This window comes from Cyprinodon tularosa, unplaced genomic scaffold (assembly GCF_016077235.1).
Source record: "Cyprinodon tularosa strain WSP-4 unplaced genomic scaffold, ASM1607723v1 ctg27, whole genome shotgun sequence".
NCBI lineage: Eukaryota > Metazoa > Chordata > Actinopteri > Cyprinodontiformes > Cyprinodontidae > Cyprinodon > Cyprinodon tularosa.
In genome coordinates this window covers 425,502-453,367 of record NW_024038974.1, presented here as the reverse complement: position 1 = coordinate 453,367, position 27,866 = coordinate 425,502, and the positions used below count along the sequence as shown (strand labels likewise).

Below are 27,866 nucleotides of genomic sequence, written 5' to 3'. Positions count from 1 at the left end.
ACTACATAAAGAAAATAATTGAAAGGAATCAAATAGAACTAAAGGTAAATGAACTCTGTTCATGGCAACCAAACCAGAAGCAGCCTAAACACAAACATGAGAATTAAAAATGAACTTCTGACCAATCATTTGAATCATTTATCCCACAGGTTTAAATAAACACTTGCTTTGCTGGAACAGCAGTTAACAAATGGAGACAGATTGCTCTTAGAGAGAAACACACTCTTAAACATTTAAACGATGTCCACATGTGGGAGGGATACTCCCATCACATCGTGCTCCGAAATTCCTTTTGCCTCCCAGAGGGAGTATGGATGAAAAATTAATCGTTCCTTGGAAGCGCCTGCCGAGAATGCACCAATGGAGAGAAGAAAGAAAACCTGGGGTCAAGACGGTTTCAAAATTTCAGGTCATCACCTCTCTTAGCAGAAGAGTTGAATAAGGAGGATACTTGTCTTAGATTTTCCTACACAATTTATCTAATTGTGATATTTTGTTTATTTGTTCTTCAAGCTTATAAAAAAGTATGAACTCACCCCCAACCCTGTCTGGCCTGCCAACTAAATAGGCAGCTCCAAGTAATATATTCACTACATGTGTTTTCAAGTTCCTCAAAATGGATTTCACAATCTTTCTCTTTTGTTGGACACATTTCTTCAGGGAAGTATTTCCCATAATGGGGGATTTTGTGGTAAAGTTTCCCTTCCACAGTTTTGTGTAAATGAGACCATTTCCCAAAAAACACGAGTACTGAAGTCAGCAGCCTTTAGCCACATTCATCTTCAACAAGATATCACAAGTTCTCACAGATGATTACAATACTGAGCTGATTTTATTTTGTTAAAAACACAATTTATATATGAATAGTAATAGGTGCACTTTACAGGAAATCAAGGAGAAGGTCAGAAAGAAAAAAGCACCTAATCTTTTTAGTTACACTACATTAAGGGAATCCCCAACAGGTTTCAGTACATTACTCAGAAGAAAAAAAGGAGAACTAGAGAAGACATTTTCATGTATTGAACAAAAAAGAATAAACTGAAACTATGCACACCTGCTTTATCGTGGGTTGTCTCCCATTTTGAGTCTTTGAGGCATGGACTCCACTCGACCCCCAGAGGGAAGCTTTTGTATCTGGCCCCTAGATACCCATAAATATCAATTTAAGATAAACCAAGATGGCAACTATAACTGGTTTCACTTTGCAGATGGCAGCGATTTAACTAATTTCCCTTCACAAGGTGATAATCTTGCCTGTCTCCTTTTGGCTTTTCTCTTATTTTTCCACAGGAAGTGATTATCACTTATTTGTTACACTTTTCTTGCTGGAGGTCATTCCTGTTGCAACCAAGATTCAGACCCAGGTCTCCCACATGGCAGTCAGAGATTAAAATCATACATAGATATGCTGCTAAACGCTGAGGCTGCTGGAGGACATAAGGTCCACTTTATCTCACTGTGCTACAACATACATCTGTTCTACATTTTTCTCTTTCAAACTTTATGTTATCTGTGCTATTTTGTCATTATTGTAGCTTCAGCTGGCTTGGTTCCTACATATAGCTTTGAGCTCAGCTTTATCTGTGACTAACTGTATGTGCTTTTTTTCATCCTTTTTGGGTCTGACCACCAACACAGACCTCATCTGCATGTTTCTTTCATAGAAGGAGTCACCTAGGGAATTATTAACTGTTACCTTCTGTAACTCTGAAAACAATTATATGGAATAACATGGATCGTTGCTTCTGTTAATATTGTGTGTCCGCTTCTGTCTTCTCAAACTTCCAGCGTGCCTCGGCAAAAGGCTGCTTCCAGTAGTAGAACACACCAGCCCAGTGCTGATGTCCTTCCACTGGCCCTACTGTTGATGCTTGCACACAGCAAATTTTGAAGTGTTGATTCAACTTCTAGGGAAGCCTCTGTAAATATTAATCACTGTTTGCCTTTATTGGGAGTTCTTTTTACAGATCTAAAGATGTGCAATGTATAACATGGATGCATAAACACCTTAATTTATTTGAGTATTAAATTCTGTTTAAATTAACAGTTTTATTATGATTAAAAATGTCTCCAGACCTTTACTGGTTGTTGATTTTCATTATTCAGACCCTGCTCATTTTTAATTGGTTACCCCCGTTCTATATGATAGACCCTCTGTTCATTCATGTTTGATTTGCAATTCAATCGATGATACCAACTTGTATTTACAACTGACAATATTGAATCTATAAAAAATCTATGCATCACTTAACTATTAAAAAGAGAAAACTCAGAAATCTGCTAAACACAGAGGCAGCAGCTGGATGGCCTAATGCTCTCAGGTAAAGGCTAACACGGTAGAAATATATTTCTCCTAAGCAGTAAACAACAAAAGCCAAATATTAGAAGGGGGTTTTCTGTAAACCCAGATTTAGCATCTTGGCTTTTACAATTTAAACTGGTTGTGTGTATCAAGGACAATTAGATCCAACAAGAATGGCTGGATACAGACTGAATTTCTTATGTTGAGTTTGAAAATATTTGAGTATACTTGTTCTTGTAGCCATCTTATGTTTAATTTGTGAGTGGGTCAAAGGAGAAACAGTTTAATTCTACACTTCCCTCTTCACAAATACCTCCTCCAGCTTGTTTGGGTATGTTCTTAGGCAAAGAGAGACATATTTCCTCCTGTGTCGTCCCCCAGTCCTCCTTCTAATGGGAAATGACTTGAAGTACTCTGTCCAGGGCCTTCTGAGCAAATGCTTGATCTACCTCAGCTGACCAAGACACCAAGTCCCTTCAGGAAGTTCATTCCAGCTGTATGCATCCTTGATCTCATTCTTTCTCTTCCCTTCATGACCTAGATAGTATGGCTGTAGGTAGACCGACTGATACTGAATGATCAGATCCCCCATTCCTTCACCAAAAGCATAAATCTCCTGTTAGTGAGAACCAGAATCCTGCTACAGTAGGACAAAGATATGATGGTTCCTTTAAATGAGCCCACGGAATCAATATTCACTGAACCCTCGAATATTGAACCCAAGGTTACGGTACAAAGTTATAATTCAAATCAAATTATCTAAAAAAAACAAAACAAAAAGAGTTTAGAGGAGTAAAACTAAAAAAGTGGAAATCTATAGTAAAGTATTTTTGAATGAAATATCTAATTTGCTTCAACAGTTAAACAGCAGATCTTGTCTTTATCAACCCTTAAAGGGAATATAACATAAGACAAATGAAATAAAAAAGAAAAATTAATCATAAACTAAATGTAAATAAACTTTTTTTTTTCTTTTAAGGATTTTAACACACTGAAACATACAAAAAAAATATTCATGCTCTGTATCACAGCTTCAGAACACTAAATTAAATCAGTGTTTCAAAATAGGAAGGGTAATTATTAGGTTGGTCACAAAGCAAACATTACATAAACACACATTTAAAGACAGATGTGCAAACTTCTCTGGATTAATTCCTCTTTTACTTAAGTAACATTAACCCGAAGCATGATTGAAAATAGTTAAAAATATGAATACATTTTATTAGTTTATTTTGATAGGAATCCAACAATAAAGGTGAAAACATTTAAACTGTGCTACAAACCAAACCATGAGGAACTCTATGAACTGCAGCCACGTATGGTGGATGAGATTTGGCCTAATTATTTCTTCAAACCATTTAAAAACCATTCAAATTGATTAAAAAGTAAGGTGTTCTCATTTGTTAATGTCTCTGTTAATGTTTACCCGAAGCGTACTGTGTTTGTGCTCATTTGTCCAACATTTCAGTAACCCCAAATGAAAAAGCAGAGTCCCAACAAAAGCATGAAGCATGATCACTGTAAAGAATGTGAAAATCTTGTGGCTCAAGGAAAGAATTAACAGTTATCTCAAAATGTATCCACTTGTGTTTCTCAGATTATCGCATGTGAAGATAAATGGGATAAAGTGGAGATTTTATTTACTTTCCTGTATCCAAAGCAGATGGGATATATCTTTATTAGGTAAGGTAATTACTCGTTTATTTCCTATTTTCTTTACAGCTCACGTTGTGTAAGGGTGTTGATGTCTTTTTTTATGTTTTGAGTCACTTCTCCTTATCAGTTCCTGTGTATCACAATAAGCAAGGAAACTATTTTAAGCCTTCTCCTCATATAAGAGAGTGAGACTCTGCTGTTCCCGCCCCATTTCTCTGCAGATCCTCCCTCTACTTGGTTTGTGAAGTAAGCTTAGAGCGATACCCCACAAGGAGCAGGCGTGAGGGGACATCTGACATCTAACACTACTAACAAACTCTTTGAAAACACTTTTTCCAGCTTTTTCATTTGGTTTTAGTGGATTTTTGGGGATCCTTTGAAGGAAAATATTTTCCTGGAACAATTTTTTTGGTGTTTAAAAAAAAAAAGATTGTGATTTTTTTTTTCCTATTTAATTTCAACATGGCACTTCGACAAAACTCAGAAAAGGAGCCTAACATCGAGCTGTTCATTAAGGTCAGTTATTTCTGTCTATTTAACTCTTTTCTAACAGATGAATTACCAGACGAACAGTTAAATGACTAAAGTTTGATGTGTAAAAAAAAAAACAAAAAAAAACTAAACAAAGTATTCCTGCTTGTGTTTTACACTATCTGCTTTTAAGTCAAAAAGACAAACAAAAAGGTTTACTGCTCAGAAACAGCAAAAAAACAACTCCTATTTACCTGAACAGAACCATTCAGACAGGCTTCCCTCTTTCAGGATCTGTTTCCAGATACCATGTGAGGAAGCTGTTTCCCCTAACATGTTTGTATCCCTCCGCTGTCAGACCAGTCTGTTATCAGTGAATTTAGGCGACAGACTGTGCTAACGTTATCACTGCACACCCAGAAGAGGAGAACATGGAGAGAGCCTCAAGCTTGAACCACCAGGCACACCCACTTTAGACCAGCACACATTTAAAGATGTCCATGAATCATTTTATGTTTGGTCAGAAACAAGCAAGTAAAGGGTGTTGGTCATTGATTTGTAGTCATGGGCAAGGTTAATAGTATGACAAAAACATCTCATCTTGTTAAAATATTTAAATAATCATTTATTTTCCAAAACTAATGAAGGTTCAGCAAATCAGGTGGTGGTAGATCTTAATCAAATGGTACTCTGGACAAACCCCTTATTTTACCTATCCAAAAACAACTGGTAAATTCCAGCTTGTGATGAAAAAAAAGAATATGTTGTTATTTTATTCCTCCATGTTACTGATAAATAAAGAAAAACACTATGCATAGGATGGATAGAATCACTGTTCAGAGTAGGACAATGCATCTGGTCTCTAAACAGTCTAAATCTGGGACATTTAAATCCAGAGATTTGTAAATGGAGTCCAAACAAAATAACTCTTTCATTTTTTGTATTTAAGTGAAATATTTTTTTATTCAAATATCAACTCCAACATCTTTCATTAACTTACATTTTTATGTGTAGCTGTTGATTTATTTCTTTTAGGAGCTGCCTCAGCTGACTGGAGCTGGGCATGTGGCCATTTTACTCACTCCAGAAAACACCCCTGGGCCACCATGCTTTCTTTATTAACATTTATAAACAAAAAACTGCATCTTGTAAGTCTTGGCAGAAGTTTTGACTCTGGCTTTGATCACCGGCAACTAAGACTGGAGCTGTATGTGTTTGCCTTCTGTCCCAGACAGTTGTCTTGCAATGAGAATAATATTTTAGTTAGGAGGAAAGATCAGGGAATTAGTTGACAGGGTTAGACAAAACATTGCTGATAAGCTCAAAAAAAAAAAAAAATGTTTCTAACATAATTTCTTCTTCTTTTTTTTTTTTTTTTTATAGGCTGGGCACGATGGTGAAAACATTGGGAACTGCCCTTTCTGCCAGAGGCTTTTCATGGTGCTGTGGCTGAAAGGAGTCAAGTTTACAGTGACCACTGTTGATATGAGGAAGTAAGCACCCCTCTGCTCCTTCCAAAAAAAAAAAAAAACATTTCCTGAGCATCTGGTCCTGGGGACTTTCACACAGAACACCATAGAGATATTTTACTGAAATCCAAACCATTTCTCATCAGCCAAACAAAGCGTTTTCTCACACAGTGTTGTCAAGGTTAACCAGACGAGCCTGTAAAAAAAATAAAAGTACAAAGATCTCTGTGTTGCTTTCAAACAAACACCTTCTATAAGTTTATTGTGTTGATTTCTCAGGGTCAGAACCAACAGGCAAATGAGGCCAGGAAACTTTGTAAGGATGTAGATAAATGAGGGATTCATTACACACACACGCAGGCCTTTCAAAAAATGACCACTCCCAGAGCTGTGTAAACCCAACAGCATATTTAATATTGACAGCTCTTAGAAGCCAACTTAAGCTCACTGCTGAAAATCTTGATAACCGAATTGCAGTGTTGCACCCTCCTTCATCTTTCTTGTCTTCTCCAGGAAGCCAGCAGAGCTCAAAGATCTGGCCCCAGGGACAAACCCTCCTTTTCTTCTCTATAACGGCATCCTTAAAACAGACTTCATTAAAATTGAGGAATTCCTCGAACAAACACTGGCACCTCCCAGGTATTGTTGCACTTAATCATTTTGCAAATACCAAGTGAAGAAGGAGTCTTATTATGTTGCCGGCTCTTGAATCAAAGCAAACATTAAGGTTTCTAATCTCCCTTTTCCATTGAAGGTATCCCCATCTCAGCCCACTGAACAAAGAGTCTTTTGACGTGGGTTCTGACATTTTTGCAAAGTTTTCCGCTTTCATCAAGAACAGCCCAAACAATGCTGGTAAGTTGGTTTCTAATTTAATTTTCTGCTACATAGAAGTGCCAAATGTAACAAATCCAAATTAGATTCCGCTTAGTAGCAGTTACTGACCTGTCTCTAGATTACCAGAATAATGTGAACAGCCCTTGAATTTTTACCTTTTACGTATAAAATTTCTATTCAATTCAGATTATTCAGTTTATCTATATAGCACCAATGCACAACACATGTTTTATCAAGGCACTTTACAGAGACAATTCAACTGAGTCATGCTTTCAGATTGGTGAAAAAGGTTTTATTAAAAAAAAAAAAAGATAGCCTTGAGTCTTTGACTTTGCAGGATTCACTTTTCCTTGATGAGTATGTGGGAATTGTAGACATTCACTTGCATTGTCTCTCACTGTCGCATGGAGCAACAGTTGAGAGGAAACACTCTTTTTTTTACTCTGGAAGAAAATTCCAGCAAAGCTAGGCTCAGAGTGAGCTGGCTTTTGCCAAGGTCAACGAGACAGAAAAGGACATATAATAGGAACACGGTAGCACTGATCCATGAAAACTTAGTTAGCAGTTATTAAAGGCAACAGGGAACTAGCTCCATAGTTGGTTCTATCTATGAAAGCAGCTAAGCAGATGAACTATGAAATAATTTTAATGTCAAAATAGATGAAAGAGAAGCCTTATGGTTTGTCACAGTAAGAGCTGACCACATAGCTATTTCTAGAAGAGAAGCAGGATTAAGCACTGAAAAACAGGACCAACACTATCATCTATAATTGAATGTAGGAGATATAACTAACAAATATTCCAAAATTGGTAAACAGTAGAGCAAAGTAGAAAGATGAAAAGTGCCCCTGGTGTCCTCCAGCAGCCTAAACCTATAGCAGCATTACTGTAGAAACAGCTCAGAATAACCAATGCTCACATATGGTCCTCACTTGGGCTGGATGGGCTTCAGCTGGGCGTGGACTCTGAGTGGGCTCTGTTGTTGGGACCCATGTGGGAGAAACCTGTGTTTTTTTTAGATGGGGCCCAAGTGAAACCCACCCTCAGCCCATCTGAGCTTGGCCACATGGGGCCACCATGGAACCCCCAGACAAAAATATCTGGGACCCAGCTGTGCAGCCCAGATGGGGCACACTCACCAGCCCACATCCAACCTGCTTGGCCCGCAAATGGGTGTGTTGACAGGATCTTGGCCACTCTATATCTAGAATCGATCTATATCTATTTATCAAAAAGGAAAATTTAATGCCTAACCTGAAAGTAGACAGAGTGTCTGCCTCATGGACTAAAAGCGGAACCAGATTCCACAGGAGCCTGATAACTAAAAGATCCGACTTCCAATTTATTTCCTTGGAACGATGAGTTAATCTCCAGATTGAGAGTAAATTGCTGTATTAGGAACAAAAGGAACAAACAGATCTGTGATATAAAATTGAGTTCTGTTATTCAGGGATTTACAGTATACATGGGAAAGACTGTGTACAATTCTATTTTGGATTTAGCAGGAGGCCAATGAAGGGAAGCTTTCATGCAGCATTTTGGATCCCCCAAAGGCTTTTGACAACATTTTGTGTAAAGAGGAAGGAAATTCTAGAAACCTCTTTAATATGGGATTTGAATGACAAGTTTGAATAAACAAAAATGCCATCCAGATAAAGAGACTGAGTTAGGTTCTTCTACATTTATGGCAAATAAAGCTGAGTGTCATCAACATAACGGTGGAAATTAATCCCATGCTGTCTGACAAAACACTTTGCTATGTTGTCCTCTCCATTTAGATTAAGTTATTTTATGGTTTATATTAAATAAGCCTCAAACCTCAACCATTATATAGTGTTTTCAATATAAAAATCTGCTATGAATAAATTCATTCTCTCAGATCCTCAAAATTATGGCAAAACTTGTTCATATATTATGCTAATGTAATGAAATTACTTTTTACCAATCGAAGTAAGTCCTTTAATTTGGAGCTGCATATCCTTTAAGAGGGTAGCTGCTCTCCTGAAAGCCATAACCATCTGGAAACAGTGATGTGTTTAAACACACAGACAGAAAAAGAGACTCAGGAAGGCTTTTGTCCATCACAGAAAATTAACCACACTGAATGACTTACAAGAGCTTAACCTTTTTGAGCTGTGGGTGTGATAAATGCATGACTCAGTTGTTGATTCCTATGTCTCAGACATGTGTTTAAACCTTCTGAAACCCCTTTCAAGGAGAGACCCTAAGTTCTTAAAGTGAACATTTGGTCGGCCTACGTTCTACATCTGTAGAAACTAGTATGAAAAGAGAGGCCAAAAAGGTGTATTTTTCACTGTCCCATGAATAGATGTCTGATATTCAAGGCCAACAGATTATCCTGGTGTCTTAGAAAGTATTTTTTTGTGTTTCATAGTTATTCAATCCCTTGAATTGCAAAAAAGTAATAGAAGTACAACATAGACCATCACAGTAGATTATAGTTAACTGTAGTATCTCTCTCTTGAGCTTCTTGATGTTTCAAAGATTCTGTCTGGTTGTGTCGAGGTTTTGAGGACCCAAATGCAGAGAGGAGTAGGCACGGATGAGTTTGGATGGTTTAATGAAAGTCTAAGGGGAACAGATGCAAAAATCCAAAATACAGAAAACCAAACAAAACCAATAAACGTCAGGAAAAATACTCGAGGGAGGCAAGAGATTAGAAAGCCACAAAACAACATATACAACACAACAAACCAGCACTGAATGAAGGTGCTCTTTTAAGCCCAGCACTATGATTAGAAAGATTATTTTCACCTGTGTAGGCTATCCAGGTTCTCCACAAAGATCCTCTATGTTAGAGATGCACAACTCGGACTAACCCACACACACAGGAACCCTGACAGACGAATTTCTTATCTCAGCGGTTGACTAGACTAACATCTTATCCTTTTGTGTTTTCATACAAAATTATATATTATCATGTTTGGTGTCACTCGAAATATGTACTTCTTCAAGTCAGGAGACTTGACCAAAGCGCTTTACACTACTTCCACCCATTCACACACACTGATGGTGACCCTCCTATCATCAGATTTGTGAAACTTTTGTTTAAATGGCTTTCAATTGATTTTTATATATTTTCATATATTGTTTGTAACATTTTTTACCACATTGAGAGCTTAACCTTTACTCAGTCATTCTTTTTTCTTACTTTACTAAAAAAGCAAGTAATACTGAGACAAAAACATAATTACAGTGAACAATCTCTGTTATACTACAGCCCAAGAAAAAAATCTCCTGAGAGAGTTTCAGCGTTTGGACAAGTACTTGAACAGCCCACTCCCAGAAGAAATCGATCACAACTCGGCAGAGGACATCACTGTCTCCAAGAGGACGTTTCTGGATGGCGACCGGCTCACCTTAGCCGATTGCAACCTGTTGCCCAAGCTGCACGTCATCAGGGTGAGACAAGCTTTAAAAATGTTTAAAAGTAATCAAAGGAATACTTTTGAAAAAACAGGAATATTTAAAGTTTTTAATTCTATTTCTAAAAATAAAATTAATAAATTTATGTTTGTGGTTTGAAAATTAATAAAAAGTAGGAAATTTAAAATGACTGGTCATTTAATAGAAGTGATGTTTGAAACATACACATTAAAATATCATTTTTTAGCTGAATGTTGATGTTAAATTGCAGAACAACACCAGAGCTATTATTCAAAGAAGAGGAGAGCTAAATAATTTCCTCTAAATAATCTAAAGCTGGCCAATATTTAAGCAAAACAATTGGCTGGATACAGCTCAGCAGCCAGCAGTGGGCCCCCAAGAGCAGTAGGGTAATCATACCAAAGCAAATCCCAATATCTCATATTAAATCAAACACTTTCACTTTCAGAATTTTCTTCTTTTACCTTTACTGAACTTTTTTCTGAATAACGTCTTTAAAAGAAAAAACACGTATCAAAAACTTGTAGTTTCTTACTTATGTAAAGATCAAAAAGATCTTACTTACATACTTAGAAAGATATCTGAATAGCAAAGGAGACAAAAACAACAATAAGAAATGATAAACCATAAATTAATATCTCATTAACAAGGGCATTCACTGAATTGACCGCTATTATGTAATTTAATCTGCTTTTGTCTTTAAAAAGTTCACCTTTAAAGCATAAAATTACATTCTCTAAACAAATTTGGGCAAAATAAATTATTTTCCTTTTCATGCTAGAGGGCTGGGTCAGTCAGTTTATGCTTCTCTTTCTCTTCTTTGTAATTTATGTTGAAGCCCATCCCACAAAATAACTAAGGTAAAATATTATCCAATCATCCCAATTCAATGACAGCTTTAATAACATTTTATCAAAAGTCATATTTATTAAGTAATAGCAACTGATTTATTAGATTAGATTAGATTAGATTACATTACATTACATTACATTACATTAGATGACATTAGATTACATTAGATTACCTCTATGCCATGAATTTTAAGGCATTTATTACTCGGTCACTATTTATTGGGAAATATTAGTTAAGCATCAGTGGCTGTAAGTGAGACCCTGAAAAAAAAATCTTGGGCTACCATCAGTTTTAACAACTGAGAAACATTTATAATAATTCAAAATCAAGGTTGTTCATCCCATTTTGTTGAAAATATTGTCATGGTTGTTGGCTCTGTATGGTGTATACCTTATAAATGATGATCATGAGAGTGATAGGGTTATATATCTGTATTTGTTTTTTTTTTTGGATGTGAAGCTCAAAACTTTTTAATACACAATTTACTCATAGCTTTCTAGCCATTTAAGTCAAACTGTGACTTAGAAGTCCTAAGTTTTTATTCCCCTTTCAGGTCGCTGCCAAGAAGTACTGCGATTTTGAAATTCCAGCCGAGTTCTCTGGTGTCTGGAGGTACCTTGAAAACGCCTACAAGCGGGAGGAGTTCAAACAAACGTGTCCGGCTGACATTGAGATCGAGAAGGCTTACCTGGGCGTTGCCAAGAGGAAATAAAAAAATCTACATCCCATAAAGTTATTGTCCTGTTCTCACCTAATATACCCAAGATAGTGATCTACGGAAGGAGCTGTTGTCATAAGAATAAGCTCTCCTGATGAAGCGGACACACTCAGAACCCAGAACTGATGGCATGCTTTCACATGTTTATCTATAGTTACTCACAGATAAAAAAGGCCTAGAGTGCAATTTACTATTGGTGGATATTTAGGAGAATTATTGTTTATAATGTAAATATTAATATTTGAATGCTTTTGACATATTAAGCAATTGATTTAAAATACCTGCGTAAGAATAAACATGTAAATGACAGTTAATTTTAGTGCAACGTTTGTAACAGTCATCTGATTTAATGAACTCTAACAAACACACTATGAAATAAATGCTTTTCTTTATCACCTCTATATTTCTTTGTTGCTCTGGAAGAAAGCAAAAACCAATCACACGCCGTAGAGGCCGTTTAAGATATCCTAGTTTATTTCAGTCAAAAACATAAACAGAACAAAAAAATTACAGGTTTAAAAAATATATAATCTTCTTTTTTGTATCTGTTACAGACAGTACATGTGTGTTTTTATATGGGAAAGAAAAGAATAAGATGGAAGGTGGATTTTCCTCTGACGAGTCCCGAACATCTGTCTGCTGGGCTCTAGTTGGTCACACAGTATTTCCAGAAACACGCTGCAAACAGAAACACCAATCGGGTTACACTGAGGAAGCAGAGATGTATTTATAATATATATATAACAGTACAAAGAAAATCTGTTCCAGTGCTTCAGCAATAGCCTCCTCGGTTATAGAAAATTTCATATGATAATGATGCCATTTAAGAAAAACAAAACCTTTCTAAGGTTTAACTACTCTACACATTTTCAGGTAGTTTGGCTATATTTTGGCTGAAATAATTCTGAGCACTTTCATTATCATTTCAGCATGTGTTGAAGAAATGTTGTATACTGTAGCTGCAAGAGGAAGAAAAGAAATGTGTAATTAAACTTGATGAACTGTCATGTGGTCTAATTAAAACATTACTTTTTTTATTAAAACAGAAATGTAATCTGCAATTACATTTACAATTGTAACCTGAATTAAAGTAGAGATTTGAATGCCTTTGTATCAATACACACAGCATCTTTAAATAGACATGTAATGTCTTGTATTAGGTTATTAGCGAATGTGTTTAGGTTGAATCGGAAAGAAATGGTGCTAAAAGGCTTAAAAGGTTTTACAAATAAACACTTTCAACCAAAGGTGGTGTTTAAACTTGTTCATTTAGGGATTAAATGACTGGACCGATATCTGATTAAAAACACAGAAACGATATTTAAGCGACACCTAAAGTAGAGGTTCTACTCTGATAAATATTGCTTTATATGTTTTTAAAAAAATTAAAGTTAGATTTGATTCATCCTCGAAAGAGACCTACTGTAAAAAATGTCCACAAATCCTGAAAATAAGTCAATAATTAATTTAAAAAGCATAATCTCCCACTGAAAAACACATCTACCTCATCTATTCATGTACTTTTGCTCAGTTTTGGAACAAACCAATATGAAGAAACAACTGAATAATTATAATTCTTAGAGCTAAAATATTTACCATCTCCAACAAAGGCAACCTTTTCTTTTAAATATTTTGCTTCGGGTTGATCCATTTAATGAGTCATCATAACTATCTGTTTCTCTGGCACATGAATATGACCTGACATAGAGGCCCATTTTATTACTAATGCTTCATAAAGGGAAAGACCAGAAAACGTTCCATTCAAGTAAAGCTATGAGTTATAAACTTCTAAAGTTCATCACTGAAGTCATATTTTCAAAAATTCACAGTTAGAGCAACAATTAAAAGTTTTACAAGAGCTACTAGTAGCACTATGATGAGCAATGCTGGAGGATAGAGTTTATGCTGACACTGAACACAGCAAGCAGGGGACGGAAAACAAAAAAATAATCCTCTTTCAACTCTAGAGAATGTTCCTACCGAAAACTTTAATTTACTCCAGTGCTTTTATTCTTCCTTGACTCCAGGTGCCAATAAATTTTCTTTTCTTTATAGACACATTCCTGCCCACGCTGAATATTTGTTCATACAGGTTTCTATTTTGTTAAATATATTTTATGTCTTTTGTTTCAAACAAGCCCTAGAGGTTAAATAAAAATCTTAAGACAAGCCCTTTTTGACTAATGGATAATAATATCCTTTTGAACTAGGATGTAAATGAAGGTGTGGAATGTTTATCAGAGAGAGTATTTGTAGCCTCTCACCTCTTTTGTTTGTTTTTGGGAGACTCTGCTCTGATCTGATAAAGCCCTGAGAGCGCAGCTTGTCGGCGGCAGCCAGCTTCAGGACAACTTCCTTAAGGTCTTCAACCTAAAAAAAATTAAATAAATATATAAAACAGCATAAGTTTTCAATTATGAGTTAGATTAAATGTCCCAATCTACATTTATCGTAATTTTATTCTAAGTTATTATACTCAAAGACTAAAAACATTCATGACATTTAAGCAGAACAATTCCTTTGTTTTTGGTAAGATCTAAACTGAAACAATCATCCCGATAATTCAGGTTAAAAAAAAATTATTTATTGTGAAATTCTATAAGAGTTTTTCTTCAAAAATATAATTTGATGCCTTAAACAAAAAATATTTGGTTCATCTTTTTCCATTTTTGTGAAGAAACTTTAAACTGTATCATTGAAAATATTCTCCACAAACTTAAACATATTTTTGAAAACATCTTCTTACCATATTTGCTAAATTTTCTTGTGGTGGTGAATCCTTTGCCCCTAAAGGGATACATAGTCTCACTGTTAATGCCGTCAAGTTATTTGTCTCACTTGTCTGTTGGCTTTAAATGTTTACACATAGTTTGCCAGTTTTACCTTTGTTCCAGGAGTCTCTTCCTCCGTTCTGATGCCTCATTAAAGGATACAGGTTATTCACCTCTCTCTGCTCCTCCTCAGCAGTGTTGGCACCATCACCCACCTCCGACACCAACTTCTGAATAAAATCTGTTGGAATAAAATAATATTTCTGACTTTTAGCATTTTTTTTACTTAAAGGAAGACAAAAACTACTTTGGAAAGAGTATTTTCTTATTAAAAACAATTATTTAATCATAGACTTTGAATCTTACCTGCTTGTGGCTCCACATTGGGTTCCTGATAAAGCGGCAGAGCATGTGTCCATGTTGCAGAGCAAATTACAGCGAGAAGGTTAAACAGAGCTAAAGAAAGCATGGTGTCTCTACCCTCAGGTGGCCGGATCTGGACTGTTTTCATCTCCACCGAGAACTTCCCTTATATTTCATCCGTGCCCATCCATCACAGCCTGATCAATACATTATCACCACACCCAATCTTCTTCTTTAATGGTTCTGACTCATAGGATCAGGTGTCAAAGACACAATTTAGGGCACCTTGTCAATTCAGCCAAGGCCTATCTGTGCTTGTACAGAGGAGACAAACAAATGTTTGCCCTCCAACAGCAATCAGAGCAGGTCCTATGGTTTTTTATTTGGGCTGTTGGTCGTTGGTCATGTCTGAGGTGAGAGGAACATGCAGAGGGCCTGGAACTGTCACTGCAGTTGTCTATGTCATTCTGGGAAAAATAAGTAGCATTATCAAAATAGTAGATTATAATAGTTGAATTCAGTCCTTTAATAAAAACAGATATACAATTACACATTTGACAAAAAATAACAAAATAAATTGTTAAGTGATCACACTGCAGATCATATAAACACAAAATGTTAAGATAGATGGCAGTGTAAAGGTATTCCCATCTCTTCTTATATTTTTGTTGTGTTATGACATAAACTCTGAACATTTTATATAGTTTACTAAATGTTTTCCAAACTAGAAATCTAATTCTGGCATACGTTTGTATTCAGGCATTTTTATATATTCCTAAACAAAATCCAGCACAACTGACCTCCTTTCGCACCTAAATTGTAAGGTTTATGTTAATTAATTGCATAACAAATTTTCATGTACTTTTTTTATAGAAATCTATTAAATAAACCTTAAAGGACGCATATTAATTAAAGTCAAGTTTATGTATTCACAATTGATAAAGTACACTTACTCAATGAATACCAATGAGTGTGTTAATTTAAAATACATAAATTTCTATGCAATTAAAGCAATAAACTTTATGTATTTGAAATAATTACAAATTCCTTTTTATATGAGAAAATATAAATTGTTAATACTAAAAACATAAGCCTGATGATTGTTTATGTTATATAAATAAGCCTTATTATGCAAACGAATATGCATCATGTAAGGTTTGTTTAATAGGTTTGTGTTGTTATAAAATTTTAAAACTTGGGTGAAATGTTTTAAAAGAATGAATCTAATCCTGAATAAATCATTCTCATTATGAAACATGTTGGTGGCAGCATCATGCTTTGGGCATGCATTTCTTAAGCAAGCTGGTCAGAATTTATGGACAGAAATAGAAAAGGACTGTAGAAATCCTGCAAGAAACTGCAAAAACCTTGAGCCTGAGGGAGAGGTTCGCCTTCATGGCTGAGGATAATGCCAAAGCATTGTCAAAGGACAGTGCAGGTGCAGCCCTAAATCCTATTGAGAATCTGTGGCAGAATATTCAGGTAACCATCATCAAATCTGACTGAGCACAGTAGAATCCTATCCTGGTCGAGAAACAAACCAACAAGTGCTCACCATTTAAATTTTTTTTTCTTTCAGATTTGATTGATAAAGGTTTTTGGGAAAACATGTATTCGTTTGATTTTACTTCACAGTTATAGAACTCCTTTGTGTTAGTTTGCCACAACAGGAGATTTTAATACACTGAATTGTATGGTTGTGATGTGACAAAAGGTTAGAAAGTTAAAGCGGTTTGAATACCTTTGTAAGACACTTTATAAGAAAGGAAAGGGGAACATTACCCATGATTTTCTTTTAAACTCTACCCAGCAAAGAAAGTGAAACTAATTTGATCATATAAACAAGAGTTTCCCATACTTAAATGTGATTGGCTGAGCAGTGTTCTATGCTGTTGTACAATACAGTTTAACCCACATTGAGATCCAGCAGCAAAAAATATCCCCACACTAATGTCAACTGATGTAGCGTGTCTATATCTATTTTAGTTTTTGTTTTGTTTTTTCATTATTATTGCTAGACGACCATCCTGACCACTTAATCTGATATGGTGGGGAGAATAAATACTTAAAATTATATTAGGAGGAAGCTGCTTTTTATTCTTGGCTGCTAATTTAAAACACAGAATAACCTTTGTACACAACCTAAAATATCTTCATAAATGAAAACCACAGAGATCTATCAAACACAAACGCAACGTTTTCTTTCCTTAAACTAAACAGGTTCCATTGTAAATAAGACCGGCAAGAAAATACCGTTTGACTGTCATAAAATTAATGCCTAGTGTTCTTGCTTTCAATATAAAGGGAGACAATTCTTAAGAAGATAGGTATGCATACATTACACTGATATTGAAGATGAGGGGGAGAGGTTAGAAAAACAAATACTACCAAGAAACTAAAACAATAATTTCTTTCACATTTTAAATATAGTGCGACAGACTGGCCACCTGTCCAAGGTGTACCCCACCTCTCTGACCCCAACACTGGATGGATGGATGGATGGATGGATGGATGGATGGATGGATGGATGGATGGATGGATGGATGGATGGATGGATGGATGGATGGATGGATGGATGGATGGATGGATGGATGGATGGATGGAAGATCATAAAAACACTTTTCTTTTCCCTCCACAGCCATACAGAACCAAAACGGGGCTATGATTACATGTTTACAGGGAAATACCTAGCTGTCTATCAGCACAAACTTTACATGGCCAAACATGTTATAGTAGCACCCCCAAATCTTAGCTAGTTTTACAGTGCAGTATAGATGTAAAATTAATGGAGCCCACATGTGGACCAATTTTTTGCCCAGGTTGTGCTAAACAATACAAATTAGATGAAATATTCTCTATAAAAGACCTTTGAAAATATAAGGAAATTTCTCATAGAAGACATAAAATCTCTTAAAAGATGTTGATCAAGACTACTTAACAAAATGAAAGCAATAGCCTGCTTGCTGAAAAAAAGTTAAAAAATAATTATGCAAACCTGTTGTAAAGTACAGTATTTTACTCTAGTTAATGCAATACCAAAAACTGACGCATTCACCTTAAAAAGCAATGGATGAATCCATCTAATGAAGGCTCGCACAAGTTGTATTTGTCACTAAGCATAATGATGCATTTTGAATCAGGAGTTCAGGTAAAGGTGAGATACACACTTATGATAAATGAGAATTTAACATAGAGAGTAAATAACAAAGAAGTCTCTGTAAATTTCTATATTCTATATTTATAGTTATTGTCTTTTAATTTAAGGAAACATTTTTGATTGAGCAGATATTCTTTATTAAAAAGGTTATATTTATATAACAAAACAACAAAGGATTGGCTTCATAATGAACAAATATGATGGGCTTAGAGTTCCCATCTCCTCGTGAAGAGTTTGGCCTGTGAGGCTCTTTGTCAAACTGAAAGCTCACTAATGCTCTTCAGATGGGTGTACAGGTGATTTATGTTTTTTCATGGCTTTTTGTCAGCCGCAACAAAACAACATTTGATGCATATCACTGCCAAACAGTCAATGATTAGAAAAAAAGGAATGTTGGATGAGTTCAATTTCAAAGTTCAAAAGAATTTAAAATCTTAAGAGGAACATTAGAACCGATGACATTTTATGATGTAAAACATTTATTCTGGGGGTCATCAAAATTCACTTTTTCTCTTTTTTTTAACTAGCTGATCTCGGACCACTGGAAAGAATTTTCAAAAGAAAGATAATAGTTTTAGACTTAGACTAGACTTAAAGGAATAGTACACCCAAAACATGATTAGCCTTCATTTTCTACTCACCCCCATGCTGAACAACACTCTGGAGTACTTTTTTGATATCTCAAATGCATCTGGAGATCTGGGAGGCTTCTTGCTGTCTGCTGACATTCGAATAATGGAGGTCTATGGTGCCCGAGGCAGAAAGGTCGATAAAAATCCACAAAAAAATGTGACAATATTCCTCCATACTGCTCGTCAAATGTATTCCAAGTGTCCTGAGTGGGTAGCGTCCATAATTTACTTGAAACAAAGTCATTTAGAAAGTTTTTAGAGCATAAACAGTAGTGTATAGGATTTCCTAAAAGCACGTTCACGAGTCTACGGAAACCGCGGCAGACCAAACCAGACGAAAGTGCGCATTCAGCTCGGCAAAGAACTCATGCTCTTCCTCAACACTGAAGTCCTTAGACATTTTTCTTTCGTTGTTTCTTTCTTTGCACAGATAAACAGCACATTTCTTCTTCTACGCTTGCATTATCGGCAGAGCAGACGCTGATTATACTGTTTATGCTCTAAAAACATTCTAAATGACTTCGTTTCGAGTAAATTATGGACGCTACCCACTCAGGACACTTTGGAATACATTGGACGAGCAGTATGGAGGAATATTGACACGTTTTTTGTGGACTTTTATGGACCTTTCTGCCTAAGGCGCCATGGACCTCCATTATTTGAATGTCAGCAGACAGCAAGAAGCCTCCCAGATCTCCAGATGCATTTGAGATATCAAAAAAGTACTCCAGAGTGTTGTTCAGCATGGGGGTGAGTAGAAAATGAAGGCTAATCATGTTTTGGGTGTACTATTCCTTTAACTTTATTTAGTACAAAGAGTTAAAGCAGTATGCCATTAAAGATAAAAATACAACAGACAATACAAAAAGAGTGTATATAGTACAAAAAAGCATAAAAAAATAAAAAAGTTATATCCTGGTATATGTTTCCCTTAGATATAAAAATATCTGCACAGTAGAGAGGTAAGAAAAGACTACATAGCAGCTGACTTGGATTATTGCACTTGCACTGTAGAAATGTACTGACCTTATAAATAACTGAAAATTAAACAGACTAAACAGTACTTGACTTGGATTATTGCACTCCAGAGATGTACTGACTTTATAAATAAGTAAAAAAAATTACACATGCTACACAGTATTTGGCATGTGTTATTGCACAGTAAGAGAGACGAATATTGCACATTAGTGACAATTGGTAAGGTTTTGCATAAGATGTCCAAGGAGGGGATGCTGACCCTTATCCTTCTTTCTATCACCTCCTCCTTCCCCCAAGTGAGGAGCTGCTCAGCTTGCTGGCTTGAGGAACAAAGGACTTGAGCAGTCTGTTGGTCCTCCCAGCAATCTCCCAGTGATCAGGCTACTCTGAGTGGTGAAGACGGTGTGCAGAGGGCGGCTGGCATTGTTCATAATGTCCAGCAGTTTGTTAAGTGTCCTTGTCTCTGCCACCATCCCCAGAGGGCCCAGTTTTATGCCAATCACAGAGCTGGCCTGCCTCACCAGTTTGTCCAGTCTGGAGGTGTCCTTCTTGGATGTGCTGCTCCCCCAGCAAACCACGATGTAGAAGAGGACACTGGCAACCACAGACCGGTAGAACATCTCCAACAAATGGAATTACAAATGGAAGTTCATTGAACAATCTAAAAATGAGAAGTCCAGTTTAATCAAACACTCAGGACCACTGACATTCAGAAGATCAAATCAACAGAAGGTAAAGTAATGTAGTTGAGATTAGGCCGCTATGGGTTTGAAAGATGAATGCTGTTGGGCCACAAACCATGATGATAATTTTGGACATTGAGAACCAAGGTCCATGTCTCATTTTAACATCTTCACTGGAGCAGAGGGTGCTCCACAGTGCTGCTACCCTCTCAAAGCTTATGCAACACTGCAACACTGCTGCAGGAGTATAACCAGCCCTTACTGACACTGGAGAGGCATGCATCCTCATCCTTCCTGCCGGACTGCTTCAAGCTACAGAGAGGTGAAAGGGTGACTATTGAGTGATTATGTCTGCCCCATCCTCCCCTCTCCAACACCAACCCACATTGATCTGGATCCTTTAAGAACTTTCCAGACGTAGGCCGGTGCTCCCGTCGCCACCACTACAGCACTGCATCTTACAGCTGCATACCCAAACACAAGGGCTTCTTCTGAACTTTCAATTACTCCACAGTGAGCCTGCCGTGCTAAGGTCTGGCACAGTTAGGGAGAGATTGTAGTTAAACAATATGTTTTTGATGATTCTGATCAATTCATGTGTTTAATGATTTTGAGCTATTTTCTTTATAAGCTAAAACAAGCTTTACTTCACTAAAGGGCTTAAATTCTGATTTGTTAGCGTTCATGTGTTTTCTCATATGCTCATTATATTTTGATTATGAAATTTTGACCAAAAGTCATTCTATGTAGTCCTCATGTCTGTTCACTGCTGGCTATTTCAAAGAGGGGAAAGATTAATTTAACTAAAGGCCATTGGTTCCTGATTAAGCAAATAATTTAATAAAACATTAATTGGCCAAATAATGTTTTATTCACCTCATGGATTGATTGAAAAAAGTCAAAATGTTTTAAGTTACTGAAAAGCTAATTTGATCACATCCCAGATTCTTCAAGATAAACTTTGGTTTTCAAACACAAAATCTAACTTTGATGTGGTTTTCAACTATGTTTTGCTTCCTATTTGTACATAGTAGCTTAGTTTAGTTGAGGTTCACAAGTTTTTAGTCAAGAGCGTTTAACTGAAATATATTTGACTTGGAGCTGAATGATTTTTATTGTTAAACTCTTATAATTTGAAAAGAAGTTGTTGTGAATTTATTCCATCTATGTGCAGAATTATCTGTTTGACCATGAATTGAGGTCAATTCACACTTTTGTTTGTTGTCCTAACACACAACCAGTGGGGCGTGTGTTTATAAAAATATTTGACAGTGCAAATAACTTCTGATTAAGTAAGATATTTACTACCGCTACCGGGGGTGGTTAATAAATATATAAAAGTTGCACAACAGTGGCGAGGATCAAAACACATCCTGCTGGAGAGGTGATCAGGTTTTCCTCAAAATGTTTGTCAGATATTGAAAGAGTCCATGCACCAAATCTGTATTATTACAGCTGTAATGGCATCACAGTATGGCTATAAAAAGGATTGACTCAAAGGAGCAAAATGCAGATGAATTATCACTATTTTCATATTTCTATTTGTAAAACATTTCCCATTTTGTGTCAATTACTTTTAATTCTCACTAAAAGGCTGGAGTTGTTAGAATCCTTCTTCCTTGCCAATGAAGAATTTGCTTGCACCATTTGTGTTAATATTGACATGCAACAAAACAAATTAGTGTCTCAATAGAAAGCCACCAAAGAAAAATAAATAGCAGAGGAAAAATAACTAAAGACAAATATTTTATTTTATTTTAAATTAAAAATAGGTACAAAATGTCCAAGGTAATGTAACGTGTCATGTAACAGTTTGTAGGGGGCAGCATACTGCATGAACAACCAAATAGAAGAAGAAGAAGAGGAGGCGGATTAGACTGACGTTGATAACCCAACCAAACAGGAAAAGTGTGAGCTGAAAGACAGTAACAGCGAAGGCACCGGCTGTCACGGGAGGATTAACCTACCGAGGTACAGAAAAATTAAATCTTCTATTTTGTTGTATTTATTTTGGCCGATAAAAACCTGAGCTAGCCTGGGTACAGAGCTTAGAAGCTAGCCGTTAGCATTTGGCTCCAGTTGATGTTTTAAAGTTCCCTGCTAGCCTCTCAGAGCTGTTTAACTAAAGGTTACAAATAGATAAATAATACTAAATTATGTCAATGTTGCGTCAGTGTGTTTTTTTTTTATCTCTGGATTCAAGATAGGTGATAAATAGTTGTCTAACCTAAACTTAAAACGTTCAATATAATAAATGCGATTTTGTTTTGTTTTTTTACAGTTAAGAGCAATTTGTTAAACATGTAAATTGTTTCCAAGTTTCTTTATTTGCTATTCAAGTTAGATTGGTCAATTTTGCATTATGTATCTATTTTATTAAAATTATTTTTCTGGCATGAACTAACCGGTTTTTACTCCTTTATGACGCCCAGTAGAGGCTTAAGGATCCAGTTATTACATTGTTGTTTTAAAGTTTTATCTGATTGACATTCCTGTTTCTCTAACCTGACATTGAACAGAATCAGTATGATCTAAATCATCTCAGACACCTACTTAGGATGATGAGGTCTGTAATTTTCATCATAGGTATACTTCAACTATGAGAGACAAAATGAGAAAAAATAAATAAATAATAAATATATATATATATATATATATATATATATATCCAGGAAATCACAAAGAATTTCTTTGTGATTCATGGTGGAAAATAAGTATTTGGTCAATAAATAAATTTCAACTCAATACTTTGGGACATAAACTTTGTGGCATTTAAAAAGGTCAAACGTTTCCTGTACATCTTTGCCAGGTTTGCACACACTGTAGCTCGTATTTTGGCCCATTCCTCCATGCAGATCTCCTCTAGAGCAGCACTGTTTCACTGCTGTCGCTGTTCAAATCCCTCCACAAATTTTCTACGGGGTTGAGGTCCGCAGACCTGCTAGGTCACTCCAGGACCTTCAAAATGCTTTTTACGGAGCCACTCCTTCGGGGGGGATGTGTTTTGAATCATTGTCATGTTTGAAGTTCCAGCCATTTTTCATCTTCAAGGCTCTCAATGATGGAAGGAGGTTTTGGCTTAAAATGTCAATTTTGTCAATGTCAAGACAGCCCCAAAGCATAATGTTTCCTTCCCCATGCTTCATAGTAGGTATGGTGTTCTTGTGATGCAACTCCGCATTCTTCTTCCTCCAAACATGACAAGTTGGGTTTTTACCAAAAAGTTCTATTTTGGTTTAATCTGACCACATGATATTCTCCCAACCCTTTTCTGGATCATCCATATGCTCTCTGGCAAACTTCAGGCAAACCTTGACATGCATTGGCTTGAGCAGGGGGACACGTCTGGCACTGCAGGATTCGAGTCCCCCTCGGTGTAGTGTGTTACTTATGGTAGCCTGTGTTACCTTGTTCCCAGCTCTCTGCAGGTCATTCATCAGGTCACTCTGTGTACGTAGTTCTGGGAGTTTTGCTCACCTTTCTCATGATCATTTTGACCCCACAGGATGAGTTCTTGCGCGTAGCCCCAGGTCGAGGGAGATTATCAGTGGTCTTGTATGCCTTCCATTTTGTTACAATTGCTCCCACAGTTGATTTTTTTCACACCAAGCTGCTTGCCTGTTGTAGATTCACTCTTCCCAGCCTGGTGCAGGTCTACAGTTTTCTTCCTGCCATCCTTCAACGGCTCTTTGGTCTTGGCCATGGTATAGTTTGGAGTGTGACTGTTTGAGGCTGGGGACAGGTGTGATTTATACAGATAACAGGTTCAAACAGGTGCCAATAATACAGGTAACGAGTGGAGGACAGAAGAGCTTCTTAAAGAAGAAGTTACAGGTCTGTGAGAGCCAGAAATCTTGCTGGCTTCTGGGTGACCAAATACTTATTTTCCACCATAATTTACAAATAAATTCTTTAAAATCACACAATGTGATTTCCTGGATTTTCTTTTCTCATTTTGTCTCTAATATTTCAAGTGTACCTATGATAAAATTAAATACCTCTCTCATTATTCTAAATAGGAGAACTTGCACAATCAGTGGCTGACTAAATACTTTTTGGCACCACTGTATCTTTAAATTGCCATCCATTTTATTTGTTTCTTATAAAAAGAAACTAAATTCAAAGTTTGCTTAAGACATCAGCCAATATGAAGGTGTTTAGTTACAGAGGTTGTGTATAGTTTTCAGACTGATACTGATGTATAAATGGTTACTAAAACATTGGGGATTTATGGCCACATAAAAAGATCTGTGTCAAGCTTCTTGGCACTATTCCCTGGATGGAATAAGATTGAAAATTTCAAGATATTAACCCAAGACTTCAGAACAAACATATTAAACATGATACTATTGCTTTGTGCTTAATCAGGAAAAAATAAAAAAAATATATTTTTATCACTAACGTTTTGAATCAGATTAGAAATAAATATATTTATAATTAACATATATTTTCCTACTGTCTTTTGAAATGTTTTGCTAATCTTTAATCTTTGGCGGAGGCGGTTTAAACTACTTATTTTTTATATTTTGTTACTTTGGTTTCTTTACCAAAATGCTGTAATATTTAAAACCCAGGATTGTTTTGCCTGTTCTTTTGTCTTCTAAAAGATAAACATTTATCTTTAGCTTCCTTCGGTCAAATGTTGCCATTACTATTGGATGGACGCCACACTTGTGTCAAAATAATCTGATTGTGTTTTAGTAATAAGGGGTATCGATGTTTGTGTTTTTTAAATCAATGATCAGTTTAATTTACATTTTAATTAAAAAAAAAAGAATGTTTTTAATAATGACTCAAAAAGCTTCTATTAGCATCACTGCAAATCCTCCTGAACAGCTGATCGCACTCCCAGGTTTCCACTGCTTATTTTGCAAACAATTAATTTAAAAGCAGCTCTGATTCTTTGAGATTAAAAGGTCTCTGTGCCATTATCCTAATTTTTATATCTGTCTACGCATTTCAAATTTCCGTTCAAACATATATATATATATATATATATATATATATATATATATATATATATATATATATATATATATATATATATATATATATTTATTTTTTTTTTTTTTTTTTTTTTTTTTTTTTTTATGAAATTCTATTTTCAAATTTCAAATTGACTTTTGGGGATTTTTTTTTTTTTATTTCTCCTCTATTAGTATCTTCTCTTTTTATGTACATAGAAATGTCCTGTTAATATGCCTTTTCTGCTATGGGGTCAAGATCAGTTATAACTATTACACTATTAAAATAAATTTGATAAATTAAAAAAAACAAAGTTTTAAATGTGCCATACATCTTTTTAGAAGTAATGCTTTTAAGCAGTGATTAATTTTTTTCTTAATTGTTTTAAAAATGTATTAAAGATAGAGAAGTAAATACAATCTTTGTATTTTCTGGAAGTTCTAGCTCACCCAAGGATAGTGATTCTGCCTAAGTGATCAAAGCCTATTAAAAAAAACATTATCTGAGGACCCCAACTGCAGATAAAAAGTGGTCGCTTCTTCATCAGTGCTTCATCTGAAATGAGGAATAAAACCCTTTTGTTTGTCTCTCTTGTGCAGACTCTGTTGCCAACATGTTGTCTGAGGGGGGCTCCTTCATAAAGGGGATGCTCATTGGAGGCATCTTCTGCTTGGTGCTGTCGCTGCTGAGTAGTTTCAGCCCTGTCACTGAGTCCAGGACGGAGGAGCACCATCATCATCACGTCAAGGCTGCCAGCAAAGACGAGCTCCAACAGCTTTCTGATAGCAGATTGCAGGAGCTGAACAATCAACTCCAGGTCTATTGTGTCATTATGGTCCAACCCAAAAACTTGCTATACTGGGCCACAGCTTTGGACACTTGGACCAAGCACTGTGACAAGGCTGCTTTTTACACCTCTGAGTCCTCTAAGGCACTGGAGGCCATCAACCTGAAGGAAAAAGATGACTGGGTCAGGCTGCGGAAAGCTTTGAAGCATGCCTATGAGAATGCCGGAGACATCCGCTGGTTCTTTGTGGCGGAGCCCTCTACCTTTGCAATCATCGAGAACCTCAAGTATCTGGTGCTCACTAAAGATCCAGAGCAACCGTTCTACCTGGGGAAGGCCATGAAGTCTGGGGAGCTGGAGTATGTAGAGTTCAACAGCGGCATCGTTCTTAGCTATGAAGCCCTGAGGAGGCTGGTGAACGTATTCCCGGATGAGGGCAAATGTCCAGAAACGGGACGCGCTTTGTGGAAGCTGAGCAATGACAAGCAGCTTGCTGAGTGCCTGAAATTCACAGGAGTGTTTGCGGAGAACGGGGAAGACGTACACGGAAAGGACCTGTTCAACAGCAAGGGCGTGGAAAGCTTGATAAAGGAGAGCATGAAACAGAACCCAAACAACGTGGTGGAGGGCTGCTGCTCCGACATGGCCATCACCTTCAGCGACATGTCCCCGAACCAGATGCAGGTCATGATGTTTGGGGTTTACAGACTTCGACCGTACGGACACGACTTCCACGACCTATTGACGTTTTATCCTCCCAAAGGGTCGGACAATGACTAGTCACACTCAGCCAGGCTAGATCTGTTGTTTTTAAACACTTTGCTTCTGTGATGGCAAACTGGACTTTGGATATATTTTTTTTTCCGGTGATGTTTCTAAAACGTTTTTCTTAATAAGTTTTATGTACATTTGTAACTTTTGCACTTGAAGCTGTCTGGGCTGTTGACCAGAGCGGATGGATGAGCCGTTCACTGCAGGAGGGGACTGTGGATTTCACCCTAGAGTATCTCAATTTGAATTTCGGTTATTGAAGTTTTGTTCTGCATATTGTGTTTTTATTCTAATCACGGGTTTATTAAAAAATGGTGTTAATGTCATTAATCTGTGGAGTTTTACCAGATAATGATCCGATTTCATGTTACGTCGTCGCAACCTTGATCTTTATGGAGACGGACGTATCAAGGCGTGGTTTGGATGTTATGTTCGATTTTATCATTTATGAGGATTTAGCAGTTAAAAATGTTTCAGGCGACACATTTTTTTATTTCTTCCTGTATTTTAAAGTCGGATGATTTTGATTTTTTGATAATAAAAATGATAGAAATGAATCATCGAAGGAAGTTTTATGATTTATAGCGGCAGAAAAAGAATGTATTTACATGCCTAAATCTGTAGTTTTACACTAAAATGGTAATGTGGACTAACTTCAGTGGGTTGTTTATACAGGATATCTCTACTAGAAAATAAAGATCCCACATTTTATCAGAGACTTGTATGTTTTCATTGTATAACACTGTTGTTTTCTGGGGGTTGGTGGTGAAGTTTATGGTCTGGTGGAGCAGATGTGAGAGGGAGGCTGATGGACTGAAATTTCTGTTGGTAAAGAATTATTAGTAGAGGTCCTTCTCTATAAATTTGACTTATTTCTGAAATTTCATTTTAAAAAAGGGAAACTTTTCCAGGTTTTTACTCCTGTCGCAACTGTCCTTCATACTTTAGGTTTTTCCCCACCTTTCACACAACTGATCAAATAGGGGTCTGCATCATTTTAAGCAGGTTTGCTGGTTTGCAGTGGGCCCTGACGGCCGAAACTAAAA

General features: G+C 36.3%; 3 protein-coding genes across 3 annotated transcripts; 2 read left to right on the top strand and 1 right to left on the bottom strand.

Annotated features, from left to right (window-relative positions):
* Positions 1–4,176: 4,176 nt before the first annotated feature.
* Positions 4,177–12,960, top strand: clic2 (chloride intracellular channel 2). The gene is made up of 6 exons (XM_038289598.1): positions 4,177–4,474; positions 5,813–5,922; positions 6,412–6,537; positions 6,653–6,753; positions 9,977–10,158; positions 11,549–12,960. The coding sequence occupies exons 1-6, from the start codon at positions 4,421–4,423 to the stop codon at positions 11,705–11,707; spliced, it is 732 nt and encodes a 243-aa protein (XP_038145526.1). The 5' UTR covers positions 4,177–4,420; the 3' UTR covers positions 11,708–12,960.
* Positions 12,163–15,006, bottom strand: urp1 (urotensin-related peptide 1). The gene is made up of 5 exons (XM_038289599.1): positions 14,851–15,006; positions 14,597–14,725; positions 14,460–14,500; positions 13,978–14,083; positions 12,163–12,391 (listed from the first exon to the last, which is right to left on the bottom strand). Exons 1-5 carry the CDS (start codon positions 14,993–14,995, stop codon positions 12,360–12,362), a joined length of 453 nt encoding a protein of 150 aa, XP_038145527.1. The 5' UTR covers positions 14,996–15,006; the 3' UTR covers positions 12,163–12,359.
* Positions 15,007–22,142: 7,136 nt separating this feature from the next.
* On the top strand, positions 22,143–27,538 carry c1galt1c1 (C1GALT1-specific chaperone 1). Its single transcript, XM_038289596.1, has 2 exons — positions 22,143–22,268; positions 25,862–27,538. Exon 2 carries the CDS (start codon positions 25,876–25,878, stop codon positions 26,827–26,829), a length of 954 nt encoding a protein of 317 aa, XP_038145524.1. The 5' UTR covers positions 22,143–22,268; positions 25,862–25,875; the 3' UTR covers positions 26,830–27,538.
* Positions 27,539–27,866: the final 328 nt, after the last annotated feature.

Coding starts and splice junctions, on each gene's coding strand:
- urp1 (XM_038289599.1), bottom strand. CDS start 14,995: ATGAAAACAGTCCAGATCCGGCCACCTGAGGGTAGAGACACCATGCTT. Junction 14,501..14,596: donor AAGAGACTCCTGGAACAAAG/GTAAAACTGGCA, acceptor GTATCCCTTTAG/GGGCAAAGGATTCACCACCA. Junction 12,392..13,977: donor CCCAAAAACAAACAAAAGAG/GTGAGAGGCTAC, acceptor TTCTGTTTGCAG/CGTGTTTCTGGAAATACTGT.
- c1galt1c1 (XM_038289596.1), top strand. CDS start 25,876: ATGTTGTCTGAGGGGGGCTCCTTCATAAAGGGGATGCTCATTGGAGGC.
- clic2 (XM_038289598.1), top strand. CDS start 4,421: ATGGCACTTCGACAAAACTCAGAAAAGGAGCCTAACATCGAGCTGTTC. Junction 4,475..5,812: donor ACATCGAGCTGTTCATTAAG/GTCAGTTATTTC, acceptor TTTTTTTTATAG/GCTGGGCACGATGGTGAAAA. Junction 6,538..6,652: donor CAAACACTGGCACCTCCCAG/GTATTGTTGCAC, acceptor TTTCCATTGAAG/GTATCCCCATCTCAGCCCAC.